The 24042-nt window shown below is 57.2% G+C and overlaps 1 protein-coding gene across 1 annotated transcript; it reads left to right on the plus strand.

The window, feature by feature from the left end:
* Window positions 1-337: 337 nt before the first annotated feature.
* On the plus strand, window positions 338-6981 carry SNAI3 (snail family transcriptional repressor 3). Its single transcript, XM_050922620.1, has 3 exons — window positions 338-417; window positions 1828-2445; window positions 6081-6981. The coding sequence occupies exons 1-3, from the start codon at window positions 342-344 to the stop codon at window positions 6260-6262; spliced, it is 876 nt and encodes a 291-aa protein (XP_050778577.1). The 5' UTR covers window positions 338-341; the 3' UTR covers window positions 6263-6981.
* The last annotated feature ends 17061 nt before the right edge of the window (window positions 6982-24042 follow it).

Raw genomic sequence — 24042 nt, forward strand, 5'->3', positions numbered from 1 at the left:
GTGGGGGTACGGAGGAGTGAGGGGAGGGGGAGCAGAGGGGGGTATGGAGGGGAGGGGTGGTTAGGGCTGGGGAGGGGGGCACGGAGGGACGAGCGGAGGGGGCGGTTAGGGCTGGAGTGGGGGATACTGAGGGGCGGTTCAGGGGGTGCTCGGGCGGGGCATGTGGGAGCGAGCGAGCAGCCCCGCACGTCGCCCCGCACCTGTAGCGGGGGCGGCCCCGGGGGGGGGGCCGGCCCCGCCCCTCGCCCTGCGGTTGGCCCGGCGGGCGGCCCATGCTAATGAGCCGGGCGCTTATGGCACCTGCCGGCGGGTCCCGGCCAGAGCCGCCCGCCCGCCCGGCCATGCCGCGCTCCTTCCTGGTGAAGAAACCCTCCAGCACCCGCGTCCCCAACTACGGGCAGCTGGAGACGCGGCAAGGTGAGGGGCCGGGGCCGGGCAGCCAGGGAGCCCCGGCTCGGGACCCCTCGGGGGCCGGGTCCTGCTGGGGTCACCGGGCTGTGACTGCCCCGGGGCCGGCAGGTGCCTCGCCTCGCCGCCCGCCCCCCGCGCCCTGCCGGGCCGGGGCTCCCGTCCCACCGCTTCCCGGGCGCGGGGCTGACGGCCGGGCTCTGCCCTGGGCCGGGGCGAGGAACCAGCTTCCCCCGAGGCAGGTGCCCGCTCCCCTGCACCCCGCACAGGGCAGCCCGGGGGCTGCGGGGCGTAGCTTGGCCCGGCCCCGCCGTGACTGGGGGGGCGGCTGCAAAGTAACCGCGCTGCCTTCTGCGGGCGGGGCTCGGACCCCCCAGAGAAGCGGAGCGGGCAGCACTTCTCTTGCAAACCGGGCTGGGGGGCGGGCGGTGTCCGGGTTCCTGGGAGCCGGGGGGCAGGCGGTGCCGCCTGGATTGTCACTGCCGCTGGGGCGCTGGTGTGACACCTCTAACGGGGGGGCTTCGGGCAGGGGGACCCTAATCCAGCTCTGTCCATAGACCCACTGCTGTCATCTCCCCCAAGTCCAGCAGCGGGGGGCCGGGAGTATTCCCAGGGCTCTGTTATGTCATCTGCACCGGAGAGGGGTCAGAAATCTCCCCAGGACCGAGGCACAAGGGCTGGCACTGGGCGTGTTGTGATTAACTTCCCTCTTGGACCTCCTGGAAGGTCCAGCGCCCTCCACTGAGCACTGTGGGGTTCACCCTAAAGAGATGTCCTGGGCCGTCCTCCCAGCACGGCCCCTAGGCTGGGGCAGAATGCCACCAGATGGGAGCCTTCGCCACTGCTCCAGCCAGTTCCGCTCGCGGGTCCAGGACCTAGAACCTGGGGAGTGTGGCAGCCGGAAAGGTGGCCTGTTTCCATCAGGTAGAACAAGGCTCTGTCTGGCTGCACGAAGGCTTCCCATCCCTAGAAAAGGGAAATGGTGGGGGTTAGATTGGTGGGAGTGGGAGCTAGCAGGGAGTGCTGGGGCCGGGCCAGAGTCCTGGGCCCCAGACTATAAATAGCACTGCCCCAATAGCGTCCTGGGCCCCAGACTGTAAATAGCACTGCCCCAATAGCAGCCCCTGCCCCAAACCGTTCCCCACCTTTTCTCCACACGGTGTGTAAGGTCTGAGCAAAACAAACCCGCAGGGGGTGAGGGAGTTGACGTGACCATGGTGCAGGGACTGGTGTGTGCACAGTGAGTAGGCGGAAAGGACTTTGGTTAATGGACACAAGCGAACTGGCCTTCAGCTCTCGTCTGCCTTGCTATTCTCACTGGTGCACAGCTCCTGGCTACGCGTGTACGCAGGGCACGGGGGTGGGAGTTAATAGGCATCATCACGGTTTCATGTTCACCTGCCTCTTGCTTCTCCCCAGAAATCAATGGCGCATGCCACTCCTGTGGAGGGCTGGTCATCCCCATCCTCATCCCGAATCACAGCGCCCCTTTCACGCCCTGGGACAGCAGCTCCATCCTTGCCCGCTTCTCCTTGCCTCTCCCACTGGGTGGTGATGCCAAAAGGACTCCCAGCACAAGCCCCCACAACCTGGAAATCAGCCTGGTGGACACGTTAACGGGCCGAGCCCTGGGCACCCCTCTCAAAGACAACCAGAACAATCTCAACCGGCCACCTGTCCTCAGCCTGCCCCCAAGGAGGCCATCCGACCCGGGGAGCCCAGCAGAGGGGGACAGGGGAGCCCAGGACAAACTGCAAGGGGCACGGGGCAGGGCAGCTGAGCCCTTGGAGAGATTTGAGTGCTTTGACTGCCACAAGTCCTACCACACCTTCTCCGGGCTGGCCAAACACCGCCAGCAGCGCTGCGTGCTGCAGGCCAGGAAGTATTTCAACTGCAAGTACTGTGACAAGGAGTACGGGAGCCTGGGAGCACTCAAGATGCACATCCGCACCCACACGCTGCCCTGCGTCTGCAAGATCTGCGGCAAAGCCTTCTCCAGGCCTTGGCTGCTCCAGGGACATATCCGAACGCACACAGGTGGGCTGCAGCGCCGAGCGGGGCGAGTCCTCGGGGTAACAGCGCAGGGGCTGCCCAGGCAGGGAAGTGCCTTTAATGTGCTTACAGGGCTCCGCTTGGCCAGTCATTTTGCACAGCTGCCGGCGCAAGCTGGTCGAGGTGGCTTGCAGGTGCATAGCGGGCGGGAGTGGAGGCAAACTGGGAGAAAATGTCTAATCTGCTATTGGATCAGCCTTTCAATCTGGCACTCACAGAACAGCCTGCCAGGCCCAGTTTGGTTCAAAATGCTTGTATTATGTACGGAGATTTTTTGCAGACCCCAAGAATAAAGGGGCATTGTGTTTGTATCCCAGGAGCACTAAAGGCTCCATTTAGATCAGGGTGAGTCTTTGGCGTTAGGTGCTGCACAGATCCCCAGGATACCGCGATCCCTGCCTTGAGGAGTTTACAGGCCAAGGGCTCGTTTTAGGACACCTGAGCTCCTCTCACTGCTCGCTCCAGGACCACAGTTGATGAGTTGTTGTAATCTGAGCGGCTGCATCCCCACTGGAGCTTCAACTCCCCCTTGGTGGTGGCCCAGCTTGGTGGAGTTTAAAATGTGGACGAGAGTCAGGGGAAGGGCAACCTTTGAGTTTGAGCTCCAGCCAACAGTGCAAGGAAGATCAGCCTGCAGGCATCCCGCACAGACTTTACCTCAGGGGTCCCTAACGTGGTGCCCACAGGTGCCATGGCACCCAAGTGTGCCCACGTACTGGCCAGCGGATGAGCATCTGCCGAAATGCCACCGACACGCATCCAGAAGCGTTGCCACCAAAGTGCTGCCAGTTATCTGGATGATGCTGCTTGTCAGTGGTATTTCGGCAGCAACGCCTATTGACGTTGCCGCTTGGCGGCATTTCGGTGGATGCTCGTCTGCCACCACAGTCCTCCGTGGCTCGTCCTCTGGCGCCCGCCAGACGAGAAAGGTTGGGGACCACTGCTTTACCTTTATGCCCACAAATAGTCCCACTAGCTTCAGTGGCTCTACTGCATACAGGAAATTAAACAAGTGCATAAATCATGCCAGGAGCTTGGATAGGGTGACCAGATGTCCCGATTTTATAGGGACAGCCCCGGAATTTGGGAATCTTTCTTATATAGGCTCCTATTAGCCCCCACCCCCGTCCCGATTTTTCGCACTTGCTGTCTGGTCAGCCTAGTCTCCGAAGAAGGATCTATGGGCCCTGTGTTGCTCTTTGTTTGCCCTTTGCATTTCTGTTTGTTTGGACAATGCACACTCAATGAACTTAGTTTTGCCCCTGTGAGTTTCAGTTTCAGACTCCTGGTGCTGTAATGCCTGGCTTACAGATGCTGCAGATGAATGTTTAAAAACAACTGTTTTCATGGGAATGAATTTTTTTGAAGTATGGAAATCTTGCTCTGCTGGGCTTAGGTTTCATAAAAGCTGATTTTAGCAAAACTAATATTTTTATCACCATTTAACTTGATTGTTTCCCTTTAGTAGAAATGTTTGCAGTATTTCCTACCTAGTCGCTTAGAAATCAGATAACTCAGGTCAAACTGACTAGCAACGAAGTAACCAAAAATCAGACTGACAAGTCTTGTTCCATTATGCCAGATGAGAACAACATCCAGAGCAAATGCAACTAGTGAGAAGTAAATGATCTAAAGAGAATTCTTCCAGTTTTAATAACCTTAGGTATTACAGATTAGGAGAAGGGAGGGGAAATTCCACTATCCTTTTAAAAAGATGTGCTCTAATCCATCCAGATTAGCCCTAATTCCATTTACTCATGGTGTGTTTATTGTAAGATTGTTGTGGGGCCTTCACAGTCTTGGTTTGTGCCCTCTTGGCTCACTTCCTATGGCCTTGGGCATGTTGCCTCTTTGTGCCTCAGTTTCCCCATTGTGAAACATGAGTAATACTCAACCTATCTCCAGATGGGTTGTGAGGATTAGTTAGTGCTGATAAAGTGCTTTGAAGATTTAAGTGCTGTCAGCAAAGAGAGTGGCAGAAGAGCATTGGTCTAGTACATTTCTTCTGCCTAAACAATCTCTTGCCAGGCTTGCTGTTGTGGGAAAGTTCCTCTTGTAATAGGATGTGCTCACGTCATGTAGGCCGAGAAATCCAGTTACAAAACTGGTTGTTCCGAAGTGGGAGACTTGCGATTTTTCCCCTCCCTGAACGCCTAAAATAGAGGTGGTAAACAGGAAACAAAATACAAGTGCCTGATACACATATCCCATGCACGAACCTAGCCCAGAGCTGTGCACTGCAACAATGCTCCTGCAGAGGATGTGCGACAACCTGATGTTTGTCTCCCGCATTTCTTAGTTGCAAACATCCAAGAGAGGCTGGGGGGAGGGCTGGAGGCTGACTCACCAGTGTCCCTTTAAGCAGACAGCAGATTGGACATGGGTTGGCAATATGATCCGATTGCAAAGAAAAAGCTAACGTGACTTTTGGGCTCCAGAGAAGGGCCAGTCCTGGTTCATTTGCACAGGGCTCTGGGCACAGCACCTGGAATATTGCCCCTGGTTCTGGGCACCAGGATCACAGGAAGATATGGACAAATTGCAGGGAGTTCTGAGAAGAGTGACCGATCTGCGGCTTGGCAGGATTGATTTACAAGGAAAGACTGAAAAAGCTGCAGGCATCTAGCTTGGCTAAGCAGCACCTAAGGGTGGGAGCAGAGGGAGTGAAGGGCTACACAGTGAGGTATACAGAGGGATAACAGAGGGTGATAGTGGGGTGGATTAGGCTGAAGCAGGGCAAACCTGGCAGTGAGCTGCCTTGGCTGTGCGATAGTCTCCCCAGGAGAGTGTTGTAAGCCCCATGACTGGCAGATGGTGCTGGGAGGGGAATGATCTGGTCCTGGTCCTGGGGAGAGAATCTGATGGGGCTTTTCCATGTCCAACATCTGTGATTTGACAGGGGATCCTTCGATTGTGAATTTCAAGCCAAACTCTCTGGCATGGGCTGGCTTCTGCAGCAGAGGCTGGGGGTGGCTGGGAAGAGTCACCAGGCTTGGTTTGGAGGGAATGCAAAATCCTGACTCCTGAGGGTGCTATGTCCCACCCCTGCTGCTACTATATGCTCAGGTGAAGGGCTTCCAGCTGTGGAGTCCATGTTCCCTCTGCTCCCCCCACGGTGGAGCACTTCTGAAATTTACTTGTGCAGTCAGCTCCTGGAAATGAGATTCCAGGTCTCTTGGGCTGTCTGTTCACCTGGCTCAGTCTCATCTCTTTCTTCCAGCTGTACAGACCCCTTCTGCACGGTAGGGAAGCGGAGCATTCCCCTGGTTACAACGTGCAGCGGATGCTCACAATGTTCCCTCTGTCTTGCTCCCTGGAAACCCCTTAACCCCCCTGAGCGCCTAACAACCCGTGGCGATTGCCTGCCATTCGGCCTGGCCACTGCACCCCACTGATTCCAAGGAGGAGTCAGGATAGGAGAGTTATGTGGAACTTACTGCTATTTCTGTGACCCCAGGCTGCTTGGATCTATAAGGAGAACCATACAAACCAGTCTAGATGCGGGACTGGTCCCACTTCCTTACCCGGCCAAGCCAAGATTGTGCCCCAGTGCCTTGTCCAGTGGGAGCTGCTTGCATGGGGGTGGTTCTCTCTGACCATGTTGCCTTTGCTCCCCCCAGGTGAAAAGCCCTACAGTTGCTCACACTGCAGCCGCGCCTTTGCTGACCGCTCCAACCTCCGCGCCCACCTGCAGACGCACTCGGACATCAAGAAGTACCAGTGCCGGAGCTGCTCCAAAACCTTCTCCCGGATGTCTCTGCTCTCCCGGCACGAGGAGGCTGGCTGCTGCCCTGCATCCTGACGCCCACTGCCCATGGCTGCACCAAGCAGTTGGAATGAGGAAACCCGCTGTAGGCCTGGGCGTCTCCGTGGGAGCTTCCGGCATCCCGCTATGCTGTGGAGGGTGCGGGTGGACATGTGCTAGCATGAGAGAAGGCTCCGGTCCCTGGTGATGGTGGAGCTCTATACCCATCTTCCAGCTTTGTGTCTTCAGCTGAATGGCACCAGCTCTGCAGCGGGCGGTGCTTCAGGCCTGGCAAACTCATTGCAGGAATGACTTGGTTCTCTCTCCATGCAGGCAATGCCCTTCAGTGTGCGGGTGAGGAAGGGGAGTGGAGACTGCGTTCCTGGCTAGCTTTGAGCTCCTTGCATTGAGCTCTGGCTCTCTAGGGGTGAACCGGATCACCCCCAAAGCTCCATGCATCCACTCTGCTCACCTGCCTGGAAGGATGTTTGTCTGCACCCGTTCAGTTGGGCTGCCCGAATGGTGCTTCAAACAGCACCATGCCGGAGGAACAGCCTCTCGTCATTTCTGCCCCTCTCCCATCCTTTACATCCAAGAGTCTCCACCTCCCTCATTAGGGGCTGGGCCGTCAAATGCAGTGCGTTGTCCTGTCACCCGCAGCTGGTGGGAGCTGTCCCTTCCCCACCTGCACGCTGCCACTGCTCTGGGGCTGCCGTGTGGGATCGGTTGTCGCACGTGGGTTCAGTTTGATTGCCTGGTGTCTAATAAAAAGTAAAACTGGGAGCCTGCTAAGTGAACTTGTCTTATTGCCCAATGAGAGCACAGGGCCAGCGACATCTCACTGCCAGGGTGCAGGCTGCTTCCTACTCCATCTCGGTGACACGTCCTCCTAGTGCTCCTCCCCAGCCTCAGCACTTACCCGTTCGAGTTTATTTGTAATGCAGTAGCACCCAGAGCCCTGGCAAAGGCCAGGATCCCAGCGTGCTAGGTGCTGTACAAACACAGAACAAAAAGTGGTCCCTGCCCCCAATGAGCTTACAGTCTTCAGCCTAAGACAAGGGGCAATGGAGGACAGAGACAGAGAATAGAAGAACCAGTGAAACACCATTGGTTGGCAGAGGTCTCCAGGCCTGTGCGTAATCATAGCGGAGGGACTGCTTCAGTGCTATTTGGCTTTCAGACGCTCCCGTACCTCCCTCCCAGGCATCTGCTTCTCCTCACTCATGGCGCAGTTCACCTGCCTTCACCACCGACGCGTCCTCCAGCCCCAAAATGTACCCTGGGTCTTGCATTGTTAGCTGTTGCTGGAATGACAGTGCCCGGGTCTGAAATCTCTGCTGTTTGTCTAGGTTTTTTTTCTTTTAAGGACCTTGTTTATGTAGGCCCTACTGCCAGTGTGGCATGCAACCCCTGCTGTTGCTTCGCTGGCAGTCATGCTGCATTCACAGCTGTGCTCGGAGATAGTGCTAGATCTGTGGGCCCCATATCTCCTCGTTGCCTACCTCAGTGCACTCTGGTCCCAGGCACAGCCAACCTGGCACCCCACCTCTACCATGATGAGGGAGGGGCTCACTCTCTTGTACCTCTTTTTGTGCCTAGAGGGCCAGATTTCCAAGGCTCAGTGCCTACAACCAGCCCCGTCTTTCCAAGCTGCTCCGCTCTTGTCCCGATTCTTTTATGGCCGGATCTGTCTGGGAGCTTCTGCACCCAGAGCTGTCTTGAAAAATGTGCCCTGAACCTGCAGTAGTCTCTGATCTTTTCTTGGAAAGAAATCCAGGAGCGCTGGAGAAGCCCCTCAAAGAGGCTGGGGCTGAGGCTCTTCCTTTTGGATCAATTTTCCTCGCTCTCCCTCAGACTTGAGCACATAAGCCCTTCCCTGGGGGAGGAGCGAGGGAATGATCAGGTGTAAATTCTTCAGCTGAACTCTCAGCATTCCAGAGGGGCTGTCAGGGGCCAGCTATCCTGAGTATAAGTTGATATAAAAGTTTACCGACCAGGTGAGGGGGAATGGGTCCTAGGCAGGGAGGGATTTGCTGCAACTCTGCACCAGGGATGGGACTTGGAGTCTGAATGCATTATATTGTTTTGCCCTATTCAGTGTTATGTCTTCATCTCTTAATTTTTTAAACAGGAAGCAGAGGGCCTGGACCTGAGGCCGTGTCCCCGCAGGCAGTATAAATAGACGCAGGGGTATTGGTTTTTGCTGATCACTGAATGTAACTTGGGCGGGCTGGGCTCTCAAATATCAGATTCCTGGCCCTGTTCGCTTTCCTCCCAAGCTGCATGCACCCCTCTGCCCTGCCCCAAACAAGGGGCTGCCACAGTTGCTGCTCACTCTCAGGGGCTGGATGAAGGCAGAGGCCCTATATTGCCACTCAGGGTCCCAGCTCCTGGAGTCAGGATTGCACCACAGTCTCAGTTTCATTTTTGTAAGAAGTGTCTCACCCGTGTGGCTGCAAAGAAAAGCTTGAAACTGGGGGTAATGAAAGCAGCGATGTCTGCCTGTGTCTGCAGAGAGCCTGAAACAATAGCTCTGAGAGCCGCTGACTGCCCTGTGCATCTCAGTGGGTGTTCACACCAAGTCCTGCTGCTCCAGCTCTACCCCAGCAGAGGACTCTCCATGGGGCAGTGGGTCATGGCAGCAGGCTCCCCCCACCCTCTAGCAGATACATCTTGACTTCTGGGGTATGTACTGGGCCTTCCCTGCTGTTCCTCTTGCCTCTCTGAGGATGGGCAGGGGACCCCCTGCTGCTGCTTCTGTGGGGCAAGGGGGCCACGTGCTACTGCCCCACTCTGTCTGGGAGCGAAGGGAGCGGTGACTCCTGCCACGGCTACTCCAGTGGGGGTTGCGCTGTGGGGCAGGGGCAGCGACGGGGACCTACGCTCTGTGCATGGGGCCCTTGGCCCCATTTGTGGCCCCATGCATTTAGTGTCCTTCAGCAGCTCCTCGCATCCTGCTCCGTCAGGGCAGCATGACACAGGGCTGCAGCCCTGTGGGATTTCAGGGGGGCTGTGCGGAAGCTGCATGTGGGAATGCCCCCTCCCTTGCTGGATCTTAGGAGAAGGCGTTTGGTCTGGCTCTGGAAGTTACCTATCTACCCCTTGAGCAGGTGAGGGCAAGCTTCCCCGCTTCTCCCCAGGAGCTAGGGAGAGTGAATCTCTGTATTCCTGTTCCTAGCCTGTCTGCCTGCTCCTCCTCTTCCCTGGTGTAGCTGTAAGCTCTGCAGGGCAGGGAGGTGGCTGGTGCTGGACACAGCTGAGCATGCTGTCAGTGCTGATCGCAGGTGGTTTTGGAGCCAGGTGCAGCTGGTTAAACTTCCAGGCCCCTGGTGATCCTAGTCAAAAATTCCCCCAAGCCAACGGCTCGTGGGGCTGATGTGGTTATGGTGCATTTCATAGTCAAAGGGCCCATAAGCAAGTCATGTCCACCCACCTCTGCCTGCTCCTAACCAGAGGGATCAGGTCTCCATTTTGCAGCTGGGTGAACTGGAGGTGGCCTTGCAGTGTGAGGTGGACACACCTTCAAGCTGCTGCGGGTGGATGATCTGAGCCAGGCAAGCCACCGCCCAAGCGCTGGGAAGAGCAGGGGCCTGGGTTATGTTGTTTCAGCACAGACAGCAACGGGCTGGGCACTACATACAATGTGCAGCAGAAGTCCCTGCCCCAGTGCCAGAGAGGTGTCTTCCCCCCAGTCCTGCACACATCAGAGATCTCAGAACCCATCCCTAGCTGCGTTTGTGGCTAGATGAGACTGTGGTGCAGGGGGGAAGCTGCGTCTGTATTTTCACAAGCCTGGACTGCTCCCTGCCCCGTTCGCTCTGCTGGTGGCAGAGAACAGGTTTGAGACCTGCCCAGTACCAGCTGTGGAGAACATTTAAAAGCTGAGTGGGCAGCTTGTCTCCAGGGGCCTGTTCCGTCATGCAGCCAGGGCCTGCGTGCTAGGTGCTGTACAGACTCTTCAAAGGGCAAACCCTGCCCTAAGGAGCCTCTAAGCGCCATGAGAAAGGGAACTCAGGGCTGCAGGGAGGGGACACAGGCAGCAGTGAAACAGGCTCAGCTCGGGGCCATGTCATCATGGGATGCTTCTTGGTTCAGAACCCTACACCCCCCATCGTGGCTATGTATAGCTCCTTCTGAAAGAGCCTGTGTGTTTCCTTAGTGGAGACGGCAGCGTGTTTGGGTGAGCAGCGGGGGGCTGCTGACGTCACCTTCCTGGCCCAGCAGAAAGGCAAAGCAGAGCTAATATTTATATTTTGGGCACCAGAGCGCTTGAGTGAGGGTTATAAATAGGGCCCCGAGGCCTAAAGGAAGCTATATTGTGAATTATCTTCTATTTCCAGAGCCCAATGTCTAAATATGTCCATTGCACCTGTCACCAAGCGGGGCAGTGGGGGAAAGAATCTTACAGGCTCTAAAATAAGCCCGAATGTTTTCCCTTCTCCTAACGGTGCATGGAAAATACGTATAAATATATCACCGGGCTGGGGGGAGCAGAGCAGTCGGGGGCCCTGGCAGCCAGCCAGCCCTGGGCGCAACGAGGGAGAGCGGCATCGGAATGAATGAATGAGATTTTCCACTCTGCAGTGGTTAGGCTGAAGCTGTAAACAGCATGAGGGGCCCTCTCGCCCCCACCATCTCTGGACCTCCTGCACCCCTAGCCCGTCCTCCCCTCAGGGCCTCTGGAGCCCCACTCCCCCTGCTCTGTTCCCCTCTATTGCCTCTTTCCTCTGGGCTATCTGCCCTCCACCCCGACCTGCTGGACCCCTTACTTCTCTCGGAGCTTGGGAGGGCAGGACCTAGCTGGGCCATGCGGGTCAGCGCCTCTGCACTTCACTCCGAGAGAACAAAATCCACCATCCTGGGGGTTCCCTCTTCTTTTGCAGAGGCTGAGTGGGAAACGCTGGGCCTGTGCCAGCCGGCCGAGCAGAGCCTGGGACCAACCCAGGGGAGCAGCAGAGCCCACAGACCAAAAAAGTTACCAGAGCCCATTGCTGCAGGAGCCATAGTACCCGTGCTCAGCACTTTTATACCTTCTTCCTCGTCAGTGAGCCCATTCTGGGGAAACTGAGGCACAGCCAGGCCTCGAAAGGGCACAGCAGCTGGGTTGGGACTAGAAGCCAAGAATCTCCTCTGCTGCTCCTTCCCCGTCCAGCCCATTTCTAACCCCCAGGATCCCCGTTAGAAAAGCGATGCCTTGCACTGACGTGTTAGCAGCGTCACGGCTGGGCCACATGGAGCCAGGGGATGGGGTGGTCTCTGTGATGGGGTGCTAGCACAGCAGGGATTCTCCTTTCCAACACTCCCAAACCAGGCTGATCTCCCTTTCAATACGGGCCACAGGCTGATTGCTAGGGGGAGGCCGTTGGGCTCGCTGCTTGTGCGTGCGAGAGGAGACAGAAGCAGCTTGCGGCCTGCAGACAGAAAGCCAGCAGCTCCGAGACGTTTCCTGAGTGAGATCACCAGGAACATACGGTGTTGTGGGGCCAAGTTCTGCTTTCGATGGTGCTCCACGTGTCCAGGCCGGGCCTCCTCCCTGCCCCCCAGCGGCAGAGCGGTGACTGTCTCATGATATGGGAGGGAAGGGGAAAGAACGAGGGCTGGGTGGCCCAGAGAAATGAGGAGTGGCTTGTCCCATGCCTCCCCATGAGCTGGTGCGCCCACAGTCATGCATGCTTCCTCACAGGGCATTGCATGATTTGTCCGGGCTGGATCTGGCACGTGTACGTTAATCGGGAGCAGAGCCCATTGTTCTGGAGGCTGGGTGTACTGGTCATTGATAGCATGGAGCCATTTCTCTGCATTTTAGAGTCGGACAACCTGCCTGGCCCATTTCACCCCCCGACACACCAGTTGCCCGTCCCGCTCAGTGTTTTAACTGGTCGTGGATGTTCAGCACATTTACAATTTTCTGCAGCTTCTCAAAGCAGAGGCAAAGGAATACAAGGAGGGAGTCAATTTACGCATTGTGGCAGGAACAGGCAAACCAGTGGGGCTGCCCAGAAGGAATCAAAGTCACAGACCGGCAAGGTGGCAGCTGCACTCACCAGCTTAAACAAGATTTGATCATTAACCAGCTACACTTTTAAGACCAAACTACAAACCTTCCAGTCCAGGGTTTATCTCCTCCTCACCCTATGGAGGTGAAAGTTGGAAATCCACCAAAGCTCCAGACAAATCTTGGAATGCCTTCAGTGGCAAACGTCTTAGGAAAACAGTAGTTATCAAATGGAATGACTGTATAGCAAATGCCAAGATTCATCAGAGTTCAACAACTCCTTATCACTAAAGAATCAAGCCAGAGCAGTTGTGCCAGGGGGCAGCTGGAGGAATGTGCAAAAGGGGCCGCCCGAAAGTATTCAGCTGCCAAAGAGTGCTCAGAGGGAGAACTCATGGGACTTAGCACAGAGAACGTGCGAAGAGCAGCCTGGGACAGCCAGGAAAGTCAAGTTCGTGTCTCCCATGACGTCCGATAGTGTGGGAAGGTTCTGATTCAAACAGCCCCAAGGATGTTTGGCGTTTGAGAATAGCGGACAGTCCTTGTGCGCCGTGAGGAGCAGCCCATGTTGATCTCTGGGGCTTGGGCACAGGAGGTCCCTTAGCAGAGGAGTGACTTTCTTACCAGAAGAATGAAGCATAATGCACCTTGCTACGCAACCCCCTGACACTTTCAAGGTCCCTCCTCACAGTACAGTTGCTCACTACATCACATCCAGACAGAAGGCCTCGTTTGCAAATCAGGCTTCCGCTCATCATCCACAGAGCTGTCTTGCAACAGGGGGTGAAAACAGGTTTCTCCCAACCTGGCAGACTGTCCCCAGCGAGGGTGTGGCCCAAACTGCAGCAACCAAATGGGAGTGTGTTGTGTCTAGGGGGAAGTCTGGCCCAGGCATCTTGCACCAGAGTGCAGAATTACAACTGCTGCCTGTATGATGCACTAATTGCTTGTGCAGATCCTCTCTCCTGGTAAGTGGCTGGGGAACCACACCCATCTGTCTGTCTCACTCTTCTCAGAGTTCGGTAGATCTGCCCTTAGGAGCTGGTATTTAATTTACACATGAGCAACAATCCTGTTACTTATCAGAGGTGTAGCCGTGTTAGTCTGGATCTGTAAAAGCAGCAAAGAGTCTTGTGGCACCTTATAGACTAACAGACGTTTTGGAGCATGAGCTTTCGTGGGTGAATACCCACTTCATATTCACCCACGAAAGCTCATGCTCCAAAAGGTCTGTTAGTCTATAAGGTGCCACAGGATTCTTTGCTGCTCAATCCTGTTACTGTCCCATTAAGTGGGTGGCCAGTTTTGTGGGTGCTCCAGTGATGGAGACACTGCCCCGTTGGGTGTTGAACTGACATCGGTTCAGTGTTTGGGATCTTGAGGGTTGGGTTCAGGGCTCTGTTCCCCCCCTGCCCATTGGAAATAGGAGGTGAAAATAGCACCTCCCTCCTGGCTCTGCACTGGTGGATTGGCGCACGTCCCTTGAAATTGCCGCTTCCAGGTGTTTGTGATGTAAGGTGCTGGTGTTATTTGACGAGAGTCTCAGCTTGGTGGAAATGCCGGGTGCAGAGCCCTGGGGAGCAGGAACAGGCACAGCAGTGGGGAAGCAGGGTGTTCGGTCCCAGTGCAGCCGAGACCCCAGCGCCCCTTTCATGCCATTCCCTGGCCGTACCCCCTGCCCCTTTACACACGCATGGTGTGTGTGGGGGAGAGTGGCTAAAGCTGGGACGGAGCCCGCGGCTCTCCTTGGCACTGGCACGCTGGGCTGTGAAATGGGGACTCTGAGAGCAGGGATGGAAGAGGCAGATCAGCAAACGCCTGCCGAGCTCGTTCAGATGGTCGGCTGGATCCTCCTCCATCTCTTGCTGGCTTTAAGCCTGGCTGCCTTCTGGGACAAGGTGCTGTAGCCAAGCCCAGGCTGCCGGATTCAGGACCGGGGTAACTGGGGGGAGCTCTGGGGTTACACAGGAGGGCAGCAGGGGGGCGCTCAGGGTCCCTTCGGCCCTTAAACCCAATCCATGAGAGGAAGGGTCTGGGAAGGCCGAAGTCACGTCCTCGCCGCGCCGGCTCTGTGTCCCGCGCTCTGGGGCCAGGGGGAAGGCGGGGCAGCACAGCAGCAGGCTGAAATGATCCGCTCGGGGTGTGGGACAGGGAGGGACTGGCACAGGGCTGTGACGGTTGGAGATGCAGCACGTTTTGCTCCTGTGCTCCCCAAAGCAGCAGCCCCTCGATCGAGATCCCCTGCAGCGGAGCCTGGCGGGGGAGGGAGGAGCGCCCCTGGTGAGTGTGATGACCTGTCTGAAAATAGCCGCGCCGTTCCTAGCTATAGCCAGCTGCCCTGGGCGGAGCCGGCCCTCCACGCACTCTCTATAACCCGCAGGACGGCCCCGTGGAACCACACAAGTTTCCAGGGCTCTGTTAGCACATTAGTCGAAGTGGATCAGATGCCAGGAGAGCACCTAGGAGCTGGTGAGGCAATCGCTGGCTGGTGCTGGGTGGTTTGAGCTGGATCAGAGCGGCAGGCTCTGCACCCCCACACTCTGCAGGGTAGCAGGTCCCCCCCCGGCTGGGAACACCAGCTCCTCTCCTGGGTGCTCAGGGTCAGTGCCAGGCTTAACCCTGAGCATTGTCCAGCCTGTGCTGCCAGCTTTACTGGTTGTTCCTTGAGCCAGTGCAGCAAGTGGGTGAGGGGATCCGGGTTCTCTCCTGCCCTGCTAGCCCCATTGCCAGCTCCTGCTGCTGTCTGGTGTGACCAGCCCCACCCAGGAGAGAGCCGGCTGGACTCCCAGAGCCCAGGGCAGGTAGAAGCACAGCCTCTTGGTTTGCAAGTTGCATGTGTCCGATCTGGGATCATTCCCGGGGGAACTGGGCCAGAGCTCCCCAATGCCAGAGCCCATGTGGTGGCAGGGAGGGCTGGGTCAGGGCCTGGCCCAGTCTGTCGGCAGTCCTTCATCAGGATCAGTCTGGGTGGTTATACCAGGCACCCAGGTCTGAGTCAGGTCTGCTTCCCATTGCCCCCCTGCACCTCCTCCAAAAGCAACAAAGGTGTGTGGGACAAGCCACAACTGCTGCTGATTTCAGTGTGTGGGTGGGGGCAGGTCTACACTGCTGATGCTGGGGCTGAATTGGAGCCTAATGGAGAAACTGACCTCGCTAGCCAGGTGCCACAGGTGGCTTTTAGTCTGTGAGTCAGGGCTGAGCCTAGAACTCCCCATTTCAAAGCCATGGGGTGTCAGGCTGGGCCAGCCCTAGTGCCCGCAGGGAAAGGCAACCCTTCACCCTCGCCTCTCCCCAAGACATCGAAACCTCTCTCCCCTGCTGCACTGATCAGCAGCAGCTGCCAAGCAGGTTGCAGCTGGAGCGTGACTGAGGGTGCTGCAAAGCTGCTGGGTTAGCTGGGAGAGCAGAGGGCAAGGGCTGGGGGTCCTGAACTCAAGCCTCCACCCTGTCTGTAGGGGGAGGAGCAGCCTTTCGGAGCAGCAGGGAGCCAGCTCCCTAGCTGGGGTAAGTGGTCTGGCTCCACTGAAAGCAGCAAAGCTCTGATGATTTACATCCGCCCATCGCTCTGGAAGGGGGCAGGCTGAGATGGGACAGCGACAGCCTCTTGAATCCTAGTTCTGTAGCCTTGGACTCCCCGACTGGGGTGGAGGCTTAGTTCAGCACCAGAAATTGAACCACGTTTCTGGAACTCACGGTGATGGGCTTTGTGTCTTCGGGAGGGAGCTGAGTCGGAGCCCAGCTGGAGCTCAGTGCACAGCGAATATCAGAGCTCCGGTGCCCCAAGCCAGTGAGAGATTGGTGGGCCCACCTTTAACTGCAAATCTGGCGTCGTGGTGACCAAAGGTAGTGGGTGGGGTCCAGACGAGGACAAGAAATGAACGACCAAGGTGGCAGATTCAGAACCCACCGCAGGGGATGCTTCTTCACACGACATGGAATTAGGCTGTGGAACTCACCGTCCCAGGGAGCTGAGGCCAAGAATTTAGCCTGGCCATGTGTACGGCCCTTGGGAATAGACTAGCCAGAGTTGTTATGATGAGTGATGATAACGCTGTCGGGGAGATTACACCTCCTGCTTCAGGGCTTGAGCTGATTTCTGACTATCAGAGACCAGATTATCCCACATCTGTTGCTGCGCCACCTGCCTTTGGTGCTGGCTGCTGTTGGGGATGGGACCCTGGATTCGATGGCCCTTGGCTCTGATCCGGTCTGGCGGTTGCTACGTTCCATACATTCTGCTAGGAAGGACAGCAGAGAACCTGTGCGTGAGTCACCCTAGAGGCACTCAAGGGGCAGACCCGCAGGTTTCCTTGGCACTCCCGGTTCTGCCTAAACCGTAGGACAACAGGGCATCAGTCTGGAGGGAGGTGGAGCTAACTGCAGGGCTCTGCTGGGACCTGCTTTGCTTCTTCAGTGGTGGTTTCACCACCTGCCCCAGGGTTTCCCATTCTGCCTGAGTGGGGTCAGCTCAGCGCTAAGTGCTCCGGCTAGTAACCCACCAGGCAGGTGTGTGCTAAGCAAGGCTGCTATTTTTAGGCAGACCCAGTGAATCAAGGCTGGGATATATTTATCCTGGAGGTTGGGTGCATGTGTATGTATCTCTCCTAGGGCTGGGATTTGCTGAATACTTTCCACTGTCAGTGACTGGCAGATAAAAATACCACCCCCCCCCGCTGCGTGGGGGAGGGTGCTGGCTTGGTGAATGAGGCTTTGCATGCACTTGTTGCCTGCATTTCTCTGCTAGGTTCATGTAAATACGGGGGCAAGAAGTTGTAGCTGCTTGTTTTGGAAATTCGTTAAGGATGCAGAACGAGCCGGGCTCCTCCGAAGGTGGCGGGGGCAATCTCCCATCCCCCCATGACTCGGGAGCTTTCTTTGTTAAAGGGGGGCAAGGACTGAATTTCAGCTGTTGCCCGGGGGATGGGGCATCTGCTCTTTCTGGGGGGTGAGGGGAAAATTTGGAGCAAGCCCTGTTCGTCTTCCGTCGAGCTCTGATCAGACGGCAGCTGGAAGCCCGTGTTCCTCAGTGCTAAGAAGATGTTGCAAAAGTCAAGGGAATTCAGAAAGCAATGAAGAGATGAAGGCAGAATCAAATGATCCTGTCTGGCCTGGCCAGATGGTGCCTGCGAGGGACGCGATAACCCTGGGAGCTACAGGGGCAGAGCAGGGTAGCTTGGTCTAAGGGACGGACTGGTGGGATTCTCCTGAGCTGTCAGTTCCCCAAGAAGTCAGTCTGTCTCCAGTGGCAGCTGAACCCCCTCCTAGGGAGGTTAGCCCCTGGCCCCGCCCCTTCCATCTGTGCCCTGCCCCCTGGGCCCCCGAGCTTCCCTCCCTGCAGCTGGAGGAGCCCCGAGGCCACCCCCATGGCCAGAGGAGCCCCAGCTGCACCAGCTGGCCCGAGTACAGGCCACCAACTGGAGCAGAGCCCCTGCCATCTTCAGGGGAGAGGGGGAGCGAGGGCGGGGTGCAGTGTGGGCAGGGCCACAGGCCTGGTTAGGGAGGCTGAGCCTCCTCAGGCCTACGAGACCCACCGCCTGCACTCGCGTCCCTTTATCCGGCACACAGCAAGGCTACGCCGAGTTGATCAGACTCTGTACGGTGAGTACAGGGTACCCCACACAGCCAGAGTTACACAGCAAACCTCTTCCTTCGTATACATTTACACATCACATTGCAGCTGCTGTACACTGCATCACACGTGTCGGGATTGGCGCAGTCCCTGGTAGGCACCAATGCCTGGACAGCATGCTCCGATCACGCCTTACTCTGTGCCTCATCTCACGTGCCAAGCTTCTGTGCTCCTCTAGTAATGGGTCCCTGGGTGTCCTCCCTTGTTTCAGCTTGTACAGACGCTCTGCTTCCAGTGACCTCCCTAATTCTGTCTCCCAAGAAATGAGGCCGTGCCTGTGACCCATTACTCATGTCAGCCCAGGCCTACACGTACCCGGCTGTGATGGAACACCGGAAAAAAGGAAAACATGATAGTAATACTCATCGTCGCTCAGGACTCTCCCCACCGGCCTGGACGGAGCCTTGGAGATCAGACAGTAGGGAACAAGGGCTAGAGTGGCTGGAACCCATGATTTGGGGATAATTATTAGCATCCCCAGCAGACAGAGGGGAGGCAGGGGCTCAGGTCTGCACTTTGCTGTGGACCCTGAACATCGGCTCTTCGTACCGAGACTACCAAGGCAATGGATTGTCTCACCAGGAATTACCCCAGTGTCAGGGAAAGTCCCTGGTGTTGCGCAGCTGGAGAAAGCATTCTAAGTTGTCCCACTGCGGCAGCTGCCAGTGCAGGGATGGGGCCAAGGTGGAGGAAAGGAAGGGTGGGGCTGTGCTGCTTCTAGTCTGGGCTACAGCTTGGCCCCTCTGCACCTGTGGAAAGCCATCACAAATTAGAGCAGCTTCTGGCCCTGGGCTGCTCTAATTTGCCCCAGGGGCCAGGCCAACTCCTGCAGCAGGCTGGAATTCAGGAGGGGCACAGCTGGTAAACCCACCTCACCCGCATAGCTGAGCTGATGGGGTCAAGATTCTGGGGTGGGAAGGAGGAAACCGCTCCCTGTCCCAAGAAGGAGAATGGGATGAGACCTTTGGGGCTGGACGACTGAGAGAAGAGGGAACGTTATCAAGGAAGCCCTGCGCTTAGCAGGTGTCTGGGGCTAATGTGACAAAGCTGCCGGGAGGAGTGTAAGACTGTGCATGTGCGTGACTGTGAGTGTGTGTGTGCGTGCAGTGGGCATGAGGTTAAGGACAAGTCTCGGGACCCCCAGCGCTCACCCCCATCCTCCGCACTCCATCGGCGTGGCCTTCTCTTCGGCGATGGCGTGATGGGGTGAGAACTATGCCCGGAATCCAGAGAGCTTGGGCAGGTATTTAAAGTGCATAAATAAATACAGCAGCTGGTTCGTCAAGGAGCAGCGGCACCGCAGAGAGCTTAGCAGCCCGTGCCCTGCACTGGTCCTTCTAGCACCTGCAGCGGGGCGCAGCGAGTATGTGGGCAGACCCAGCAAAGAACACTCCCCGCAGCAAGGGCACGCTAACCAGTGGGCATTGCTGCCCGCAATGCTCTTAATGTCTTTGCTGCTTTATCCCCACCTGGGCGGCTCTCGTCTCTTAGCATCCACTCCCATCCCCGGCATATCAGCGCACCTCCTTCGGTATGCCTGGGCCTTCCAGCAGCATGTCCAGCGTCTGGTGTGCAGCCAGCAGCACGGCCAGTGTCCTGTGCCTGGCGTGAACCCAGCAGCACAGCCAGTGTCTGCACCCAGTGTGCATCCAGCAGCACAGCCAGTGTCTGTGCCCGGCGTGCACCCAGCAGCACGGCCCTTGTCTTGTGCCCGGCGTGCACCCAGCAGCACGGCCCTTGTCCTGCGCCCGGCATGCACCCAGCAGCACGGCCCTTGTCTTGTGCCCGGCGTGCACCCAGCAGCATGGCCCTTGTCCTGCACCCCGCACGCATCCAGCAGCACAGCCCTTGTCTTGCACTCAGTATGCACCCAGCAGCACGGCCTGTGTCCTGCGTCCAGCATGCAGCCAACAGCACGGCCCGTGTCCTGCGCCTGGCGTGCACCCAGCAGTACGGCCCTTGTCTTGTGCCCGGCGTGTTCCCAGCAGCACGGCCCTTGTCTTGTGCCAGGCATGCACCCAGCAGCAAGGCCCTTGTCCTGCACCCGGCACGCACCCAGCAGCACAGCCCTTGTCCTGCACCCAGTATGCACCCAGCAGCACGGCCCGTGTCCTGCGCCCGCCATGCACCCAGCAGCACGGCCTGTGTCCTGTGCCCAGCGTGCACCCAGCAGCATGGCGCGTGTCCTGCGCCCAGCGTGCACCCAGCAGCACGGCCCTTGTCTTGTGTCCAGCGTGCTCCCAGGATTGCGGCCCATGTCCTGTGCCCGGCGCGCACTCAGGGAGGGTGGGCTGCGCAAGGAAGGGCAGTTGATCTTCTGGAGGGGCAGGGCAGGGCACAAAGGAGGGGCAAGCTGAGCGGGTGGTGCCCTGCTCCTTGCAAATCCTGTGACCTCCTGTACTGTTGTTCTGGCCTCTCTGACACTTCCTCTTAGCTCCTCCCTGGGAGCGCCATTAGGATCGGAGAGCCAGCCCTGTCGCTGCTCTGAGTTCAAGCCCTGGCCCGAGGCCAGGATCTGGGCCAGCCCAGCCCGAGGCAGGGAAATCCTCCAGCAAACCAGCCAGGAGAATCCTGCTTCGCACCTCTCTTCCTCCCGCGACATCAGTGCTTCCCGGGGAAGGGAGGGGCCATGCCCACCTGGCTGGCGGGTTGGAACCAGAGGGGTGATGCTGTGGAGATTAGAGGGTGACTGGGAAGGTGCTGGGGGAGGGAAGGGAGGATTCTTGGCCCACTCCCAGCTGTCTCCCTTCCACCTTGCCCCTCGCTCAGTCGCCAGGTGCCAAGAGAAAAAAAAACATCCCTGGCTCACAGGGAAAGCTGCAGAGCTGAGCCCGCTTCCCTGGGAAAGCCGGGCCCACGCCGCCACCTGCTGGGCAATCCCCGCCATGCTGCCCCCAGTACCAGGCTGCCTTGGCCCCAGGGGTGACCGTGTTTGTGACACAAGGCAGCATTTGCTATTCAAAGCGCCATCAGGAACAGCCCTCCTGAGCGCAGCCACCTCCCCAGAGGCGCTGCAGTGGCGGGCAGCGGGGGCCCTGGAAGGCAGTGGGGTGGCTGCAACGGTGCAAGTGGTGCAGGTGTACCAGGGCCCACAGGGTTACAGGGGCCCCACCGGATGGAGCGATGCTCCAGCCTGTCTCCTGGCCCATGGGATCACAATGCCACTCGCTCTCATTTGGCCCCATCGCACCCCTGTCGTGACGGAAGGGGCATGACCCTGGCACCAGGTCGCCATGCCAACCATCTCTCAGATTTGGCTTGTGTTGTGCGAGCATGGGGCGGGTGAGGGGACAAGTGGAGCTGCTGGGCACCCAGGATTGGGAGGAGGTGAATGGTGCGCTGAGAGGGGGGGAGAGGCTGGTGAATGCCTAGGAAGGTCCCGGGCCTGTGGGCGAGTTGCTAGTGGGCTGTGGAGTGGAGCATACTGGGGAGCTGCAGGGCAAGGGGTTGGGGATGGTGGGGTAGGTGGGGGGCCCGTGATATCGAGAGTAAATAACATTTTAGATTTCAGAATCAGGAAGGAGACCCATAGCCTAGTCTTGCCCCAGGGCCCTCGGGGGCCCTGTTACACCATTACTGTAAGGAAGGGAACTGGCAGCTGAGTTCAGAGCCTTCCTGTGGTTAACAGGAGCCAGGCGCTCTGGGTTGTATTCTCAGTTCATTGCGTGAGCAGGGTCACAGCTCTGTGCCTCAGTTTCCCATCTGTAAAATGAGGATAATGCTAGTGACCTGCCTCCCAGGGGCATCTGCCGCCCACTGAGCTCCTTAATGTCCGTAAAGCCCTGGCAGGTACTAGACAGGTGCAAAGCATGCGTCTAAGAAACAGGGTGTCCTGGCTTCCTTTGTCCAGCCTCCTGCCAAACGAGTCCTGCTGAAGAAATACAACGAGGCTGGCAGAGTACCAACCTCCACCAGGATCTTCCTTTTCTTTGGCTGTCCCTCTATGCAAGGAGCATGTCTGCCAAGGGGGTTCAGTGGTGAGTTTGTAGGTGGCCGAGGAGCCCAATTCACGTGCTGCAGATTTTCTCATAGCCACAAGAGCTATGTGGTACAATGGATAGTGTATTGGACTTCTTGCTTGATGACTAATGAAGCCATTCAAAGGCTGTGGGTTCAAGTCCCACCAGAGCTGTTTTACACCCCGCACAGTGAATGTGCTGAAACCACAGGATATTCCACGCATCAGCACCAAGACTGGTTGGACAATCCTGGCATTAATCCAACAGAAGAGAAATGCATCCAGTAACTGACAGAACAATTCCTCTAACCAAGGAAAACTTGAGGCCTGTCACTTGCTTAAAGCCAGAGTCCAAAGGAAGCTATGTGACATCAAAACCAATCAGGATCTTTCTCTATCTTCAGAAACAGTTCTTGGGAGGGACTGGTCATTGTTAACTCCTTCTAGGCCACTGGTCGGAGGTGAGTGGAGCTGTTACCATCTGAGGGCTGGTTGCTGGCCCACGTGTCATGGATGGGCACACCAAGTCCAGTTCCCAGCAGACTCCAGACAGAGAAATTACAGCGGCACTAACTGTCTGGCTGCTGATCAGTCTCTGCAGACAGGCCCGTGACCAGATTTTCCTGATTTCCCTGAGGAGATGGTCAGATTGGAATAGTAGACAGATCACTCCATCGTGCTTGGCAGGAACACTCCCTGCTCGCCAGTCTCAACCTCCCTTTGCTCAGTTTTACGCCTTGTTCATTTCCAACATGCCCACAGATTGTTTTGCAGTTGACTTTGATGGCACAGGAGCGAGCTGTAAATCTCAGCTCAGCCCGTTTGAGGGTCCCAGCCGGACCCCCAGGCTCCAGGGCTGGAATCCTGCAAAGAAGCTCCAAGCTGCCTGCTCGGAGGATACTGGCTAGTGGAATCAAGAGCCAGCTTCTGAAATTTAGGCCAGCAGTCGGCAACCTTTGGCATGCGGCCTGCCAGGGTAAGCACTCTGGCAGGCTGGGCCAGTTTGTTTACCTGCCGCATCCGCAGGTTCAGCCAGTCGCGGCTCCCACTGGCCATGGTTAGCTGCTTCAGGCCAATGGGGGCTGCGGGAAGCTGTGCGGGCCAAGGGATGTGCTGGCCACCGCTTCCCGCAGCCCCCATTGGCCTGGAGCGGCGAACCTGCAGACACAGCAGGTAAACAAACCAGCCTGCCAGGGTGCTTACTCTGGCAGGCCACGTGCCAAAGGTTGCCGATCCCTAATTTAGGTAATCACTGCAAGTGGCTCACAGGTCCGGCTCCTAGGCAGAGGTACTACAGGAGGCTTTGCTCGCTGACCTTGCCTGCAGGTTCCTGGCCAATGGGAGTGCAGAGCTGGTGCTCAGGCCGGGGGCAGTGCACGGAGCCCCATGGGCTCCCTCTCCCCTGCCTAGGAGTTGGATTTCTGGCCACTTCCGGGGTGCAGCACAAAGCCAGGACAGGTAGGGACTAGCCTTCCTTAGCTCCGCAGCACTGCTGACCCGACTTTTAACTGCCCGATCGGCGGCACTTTTTCGACCGGGTGTTCTGGTTGAAAACCAGACACCTGGTCACCCTAATGAATCGAGGCCTGGATCCCTGCCCAGTTCACAGGCCTCTATATCAGACAGACCATTCCACAAGGCACCAATCCGCCCTTTGCTGGCAGTTGCAGCAAAGCAGCCAAGTGAATGGGAGACAAAGACCTTTGGGGGAACTGCACCCTGCTGCCGCCCATGCTGCAAGAACAGAGGCCCAGATGCTCAAAGGTATTAAGGTGCTAACTCCCATTGGAGTCAAAGGATCTGGGTCAAAGTGCTGCAGCTGCAAAGGGCCATCCACACAGTGTCTTAATGTCTCCAGAGTCAGCAAGCAGCAATGCATTTCTCTGCAATGAAGGGTGAAAGCGCCTGGGCCAGAGAAGGGGAGGAAACCAGCTGGCTTTAATGCCCTAGGATGATACGTGGGCCTGCCAAGTTCACTCATTTCCCTTCTCACCACAGCTGCCTGTAGAACAAATGCATCCAGGTGTCCGAGGCCCAGAACCAGCACCAGAGCCAGGCAGCCATGTTCACAGGATCTGCCTGGCCACCAAGGCTGACCCATTCTTGGCAGGAGAAAGAAGAGGAACTAAAGGGCCAGGCTGAATGTTACTTCAGGGAACTCTGCTTACACGTCCCCTAGTGTCTAAACTTGTGTGACCCAAATTACACACAGGCTGCTTCCTCCGATCTCTTTGAAATGTCCATGTCATGCTGAC

Source organism: Gopherus flavomarginatus, chromosome 14, assembly GCF_025201925.1.
Source record: "Gopherus flavomarginatus isolate rGopFla2 chromosome 14, rGopFla2.mat.asm, whole genome shotgun sequence".
Classification (NCBI taxonomy): domain Eukaryota; kingdom Metazoa; phylum Chordata; order Testudines; family Testudinidae; genus Gopherus; species Gopherus flavomarginatus.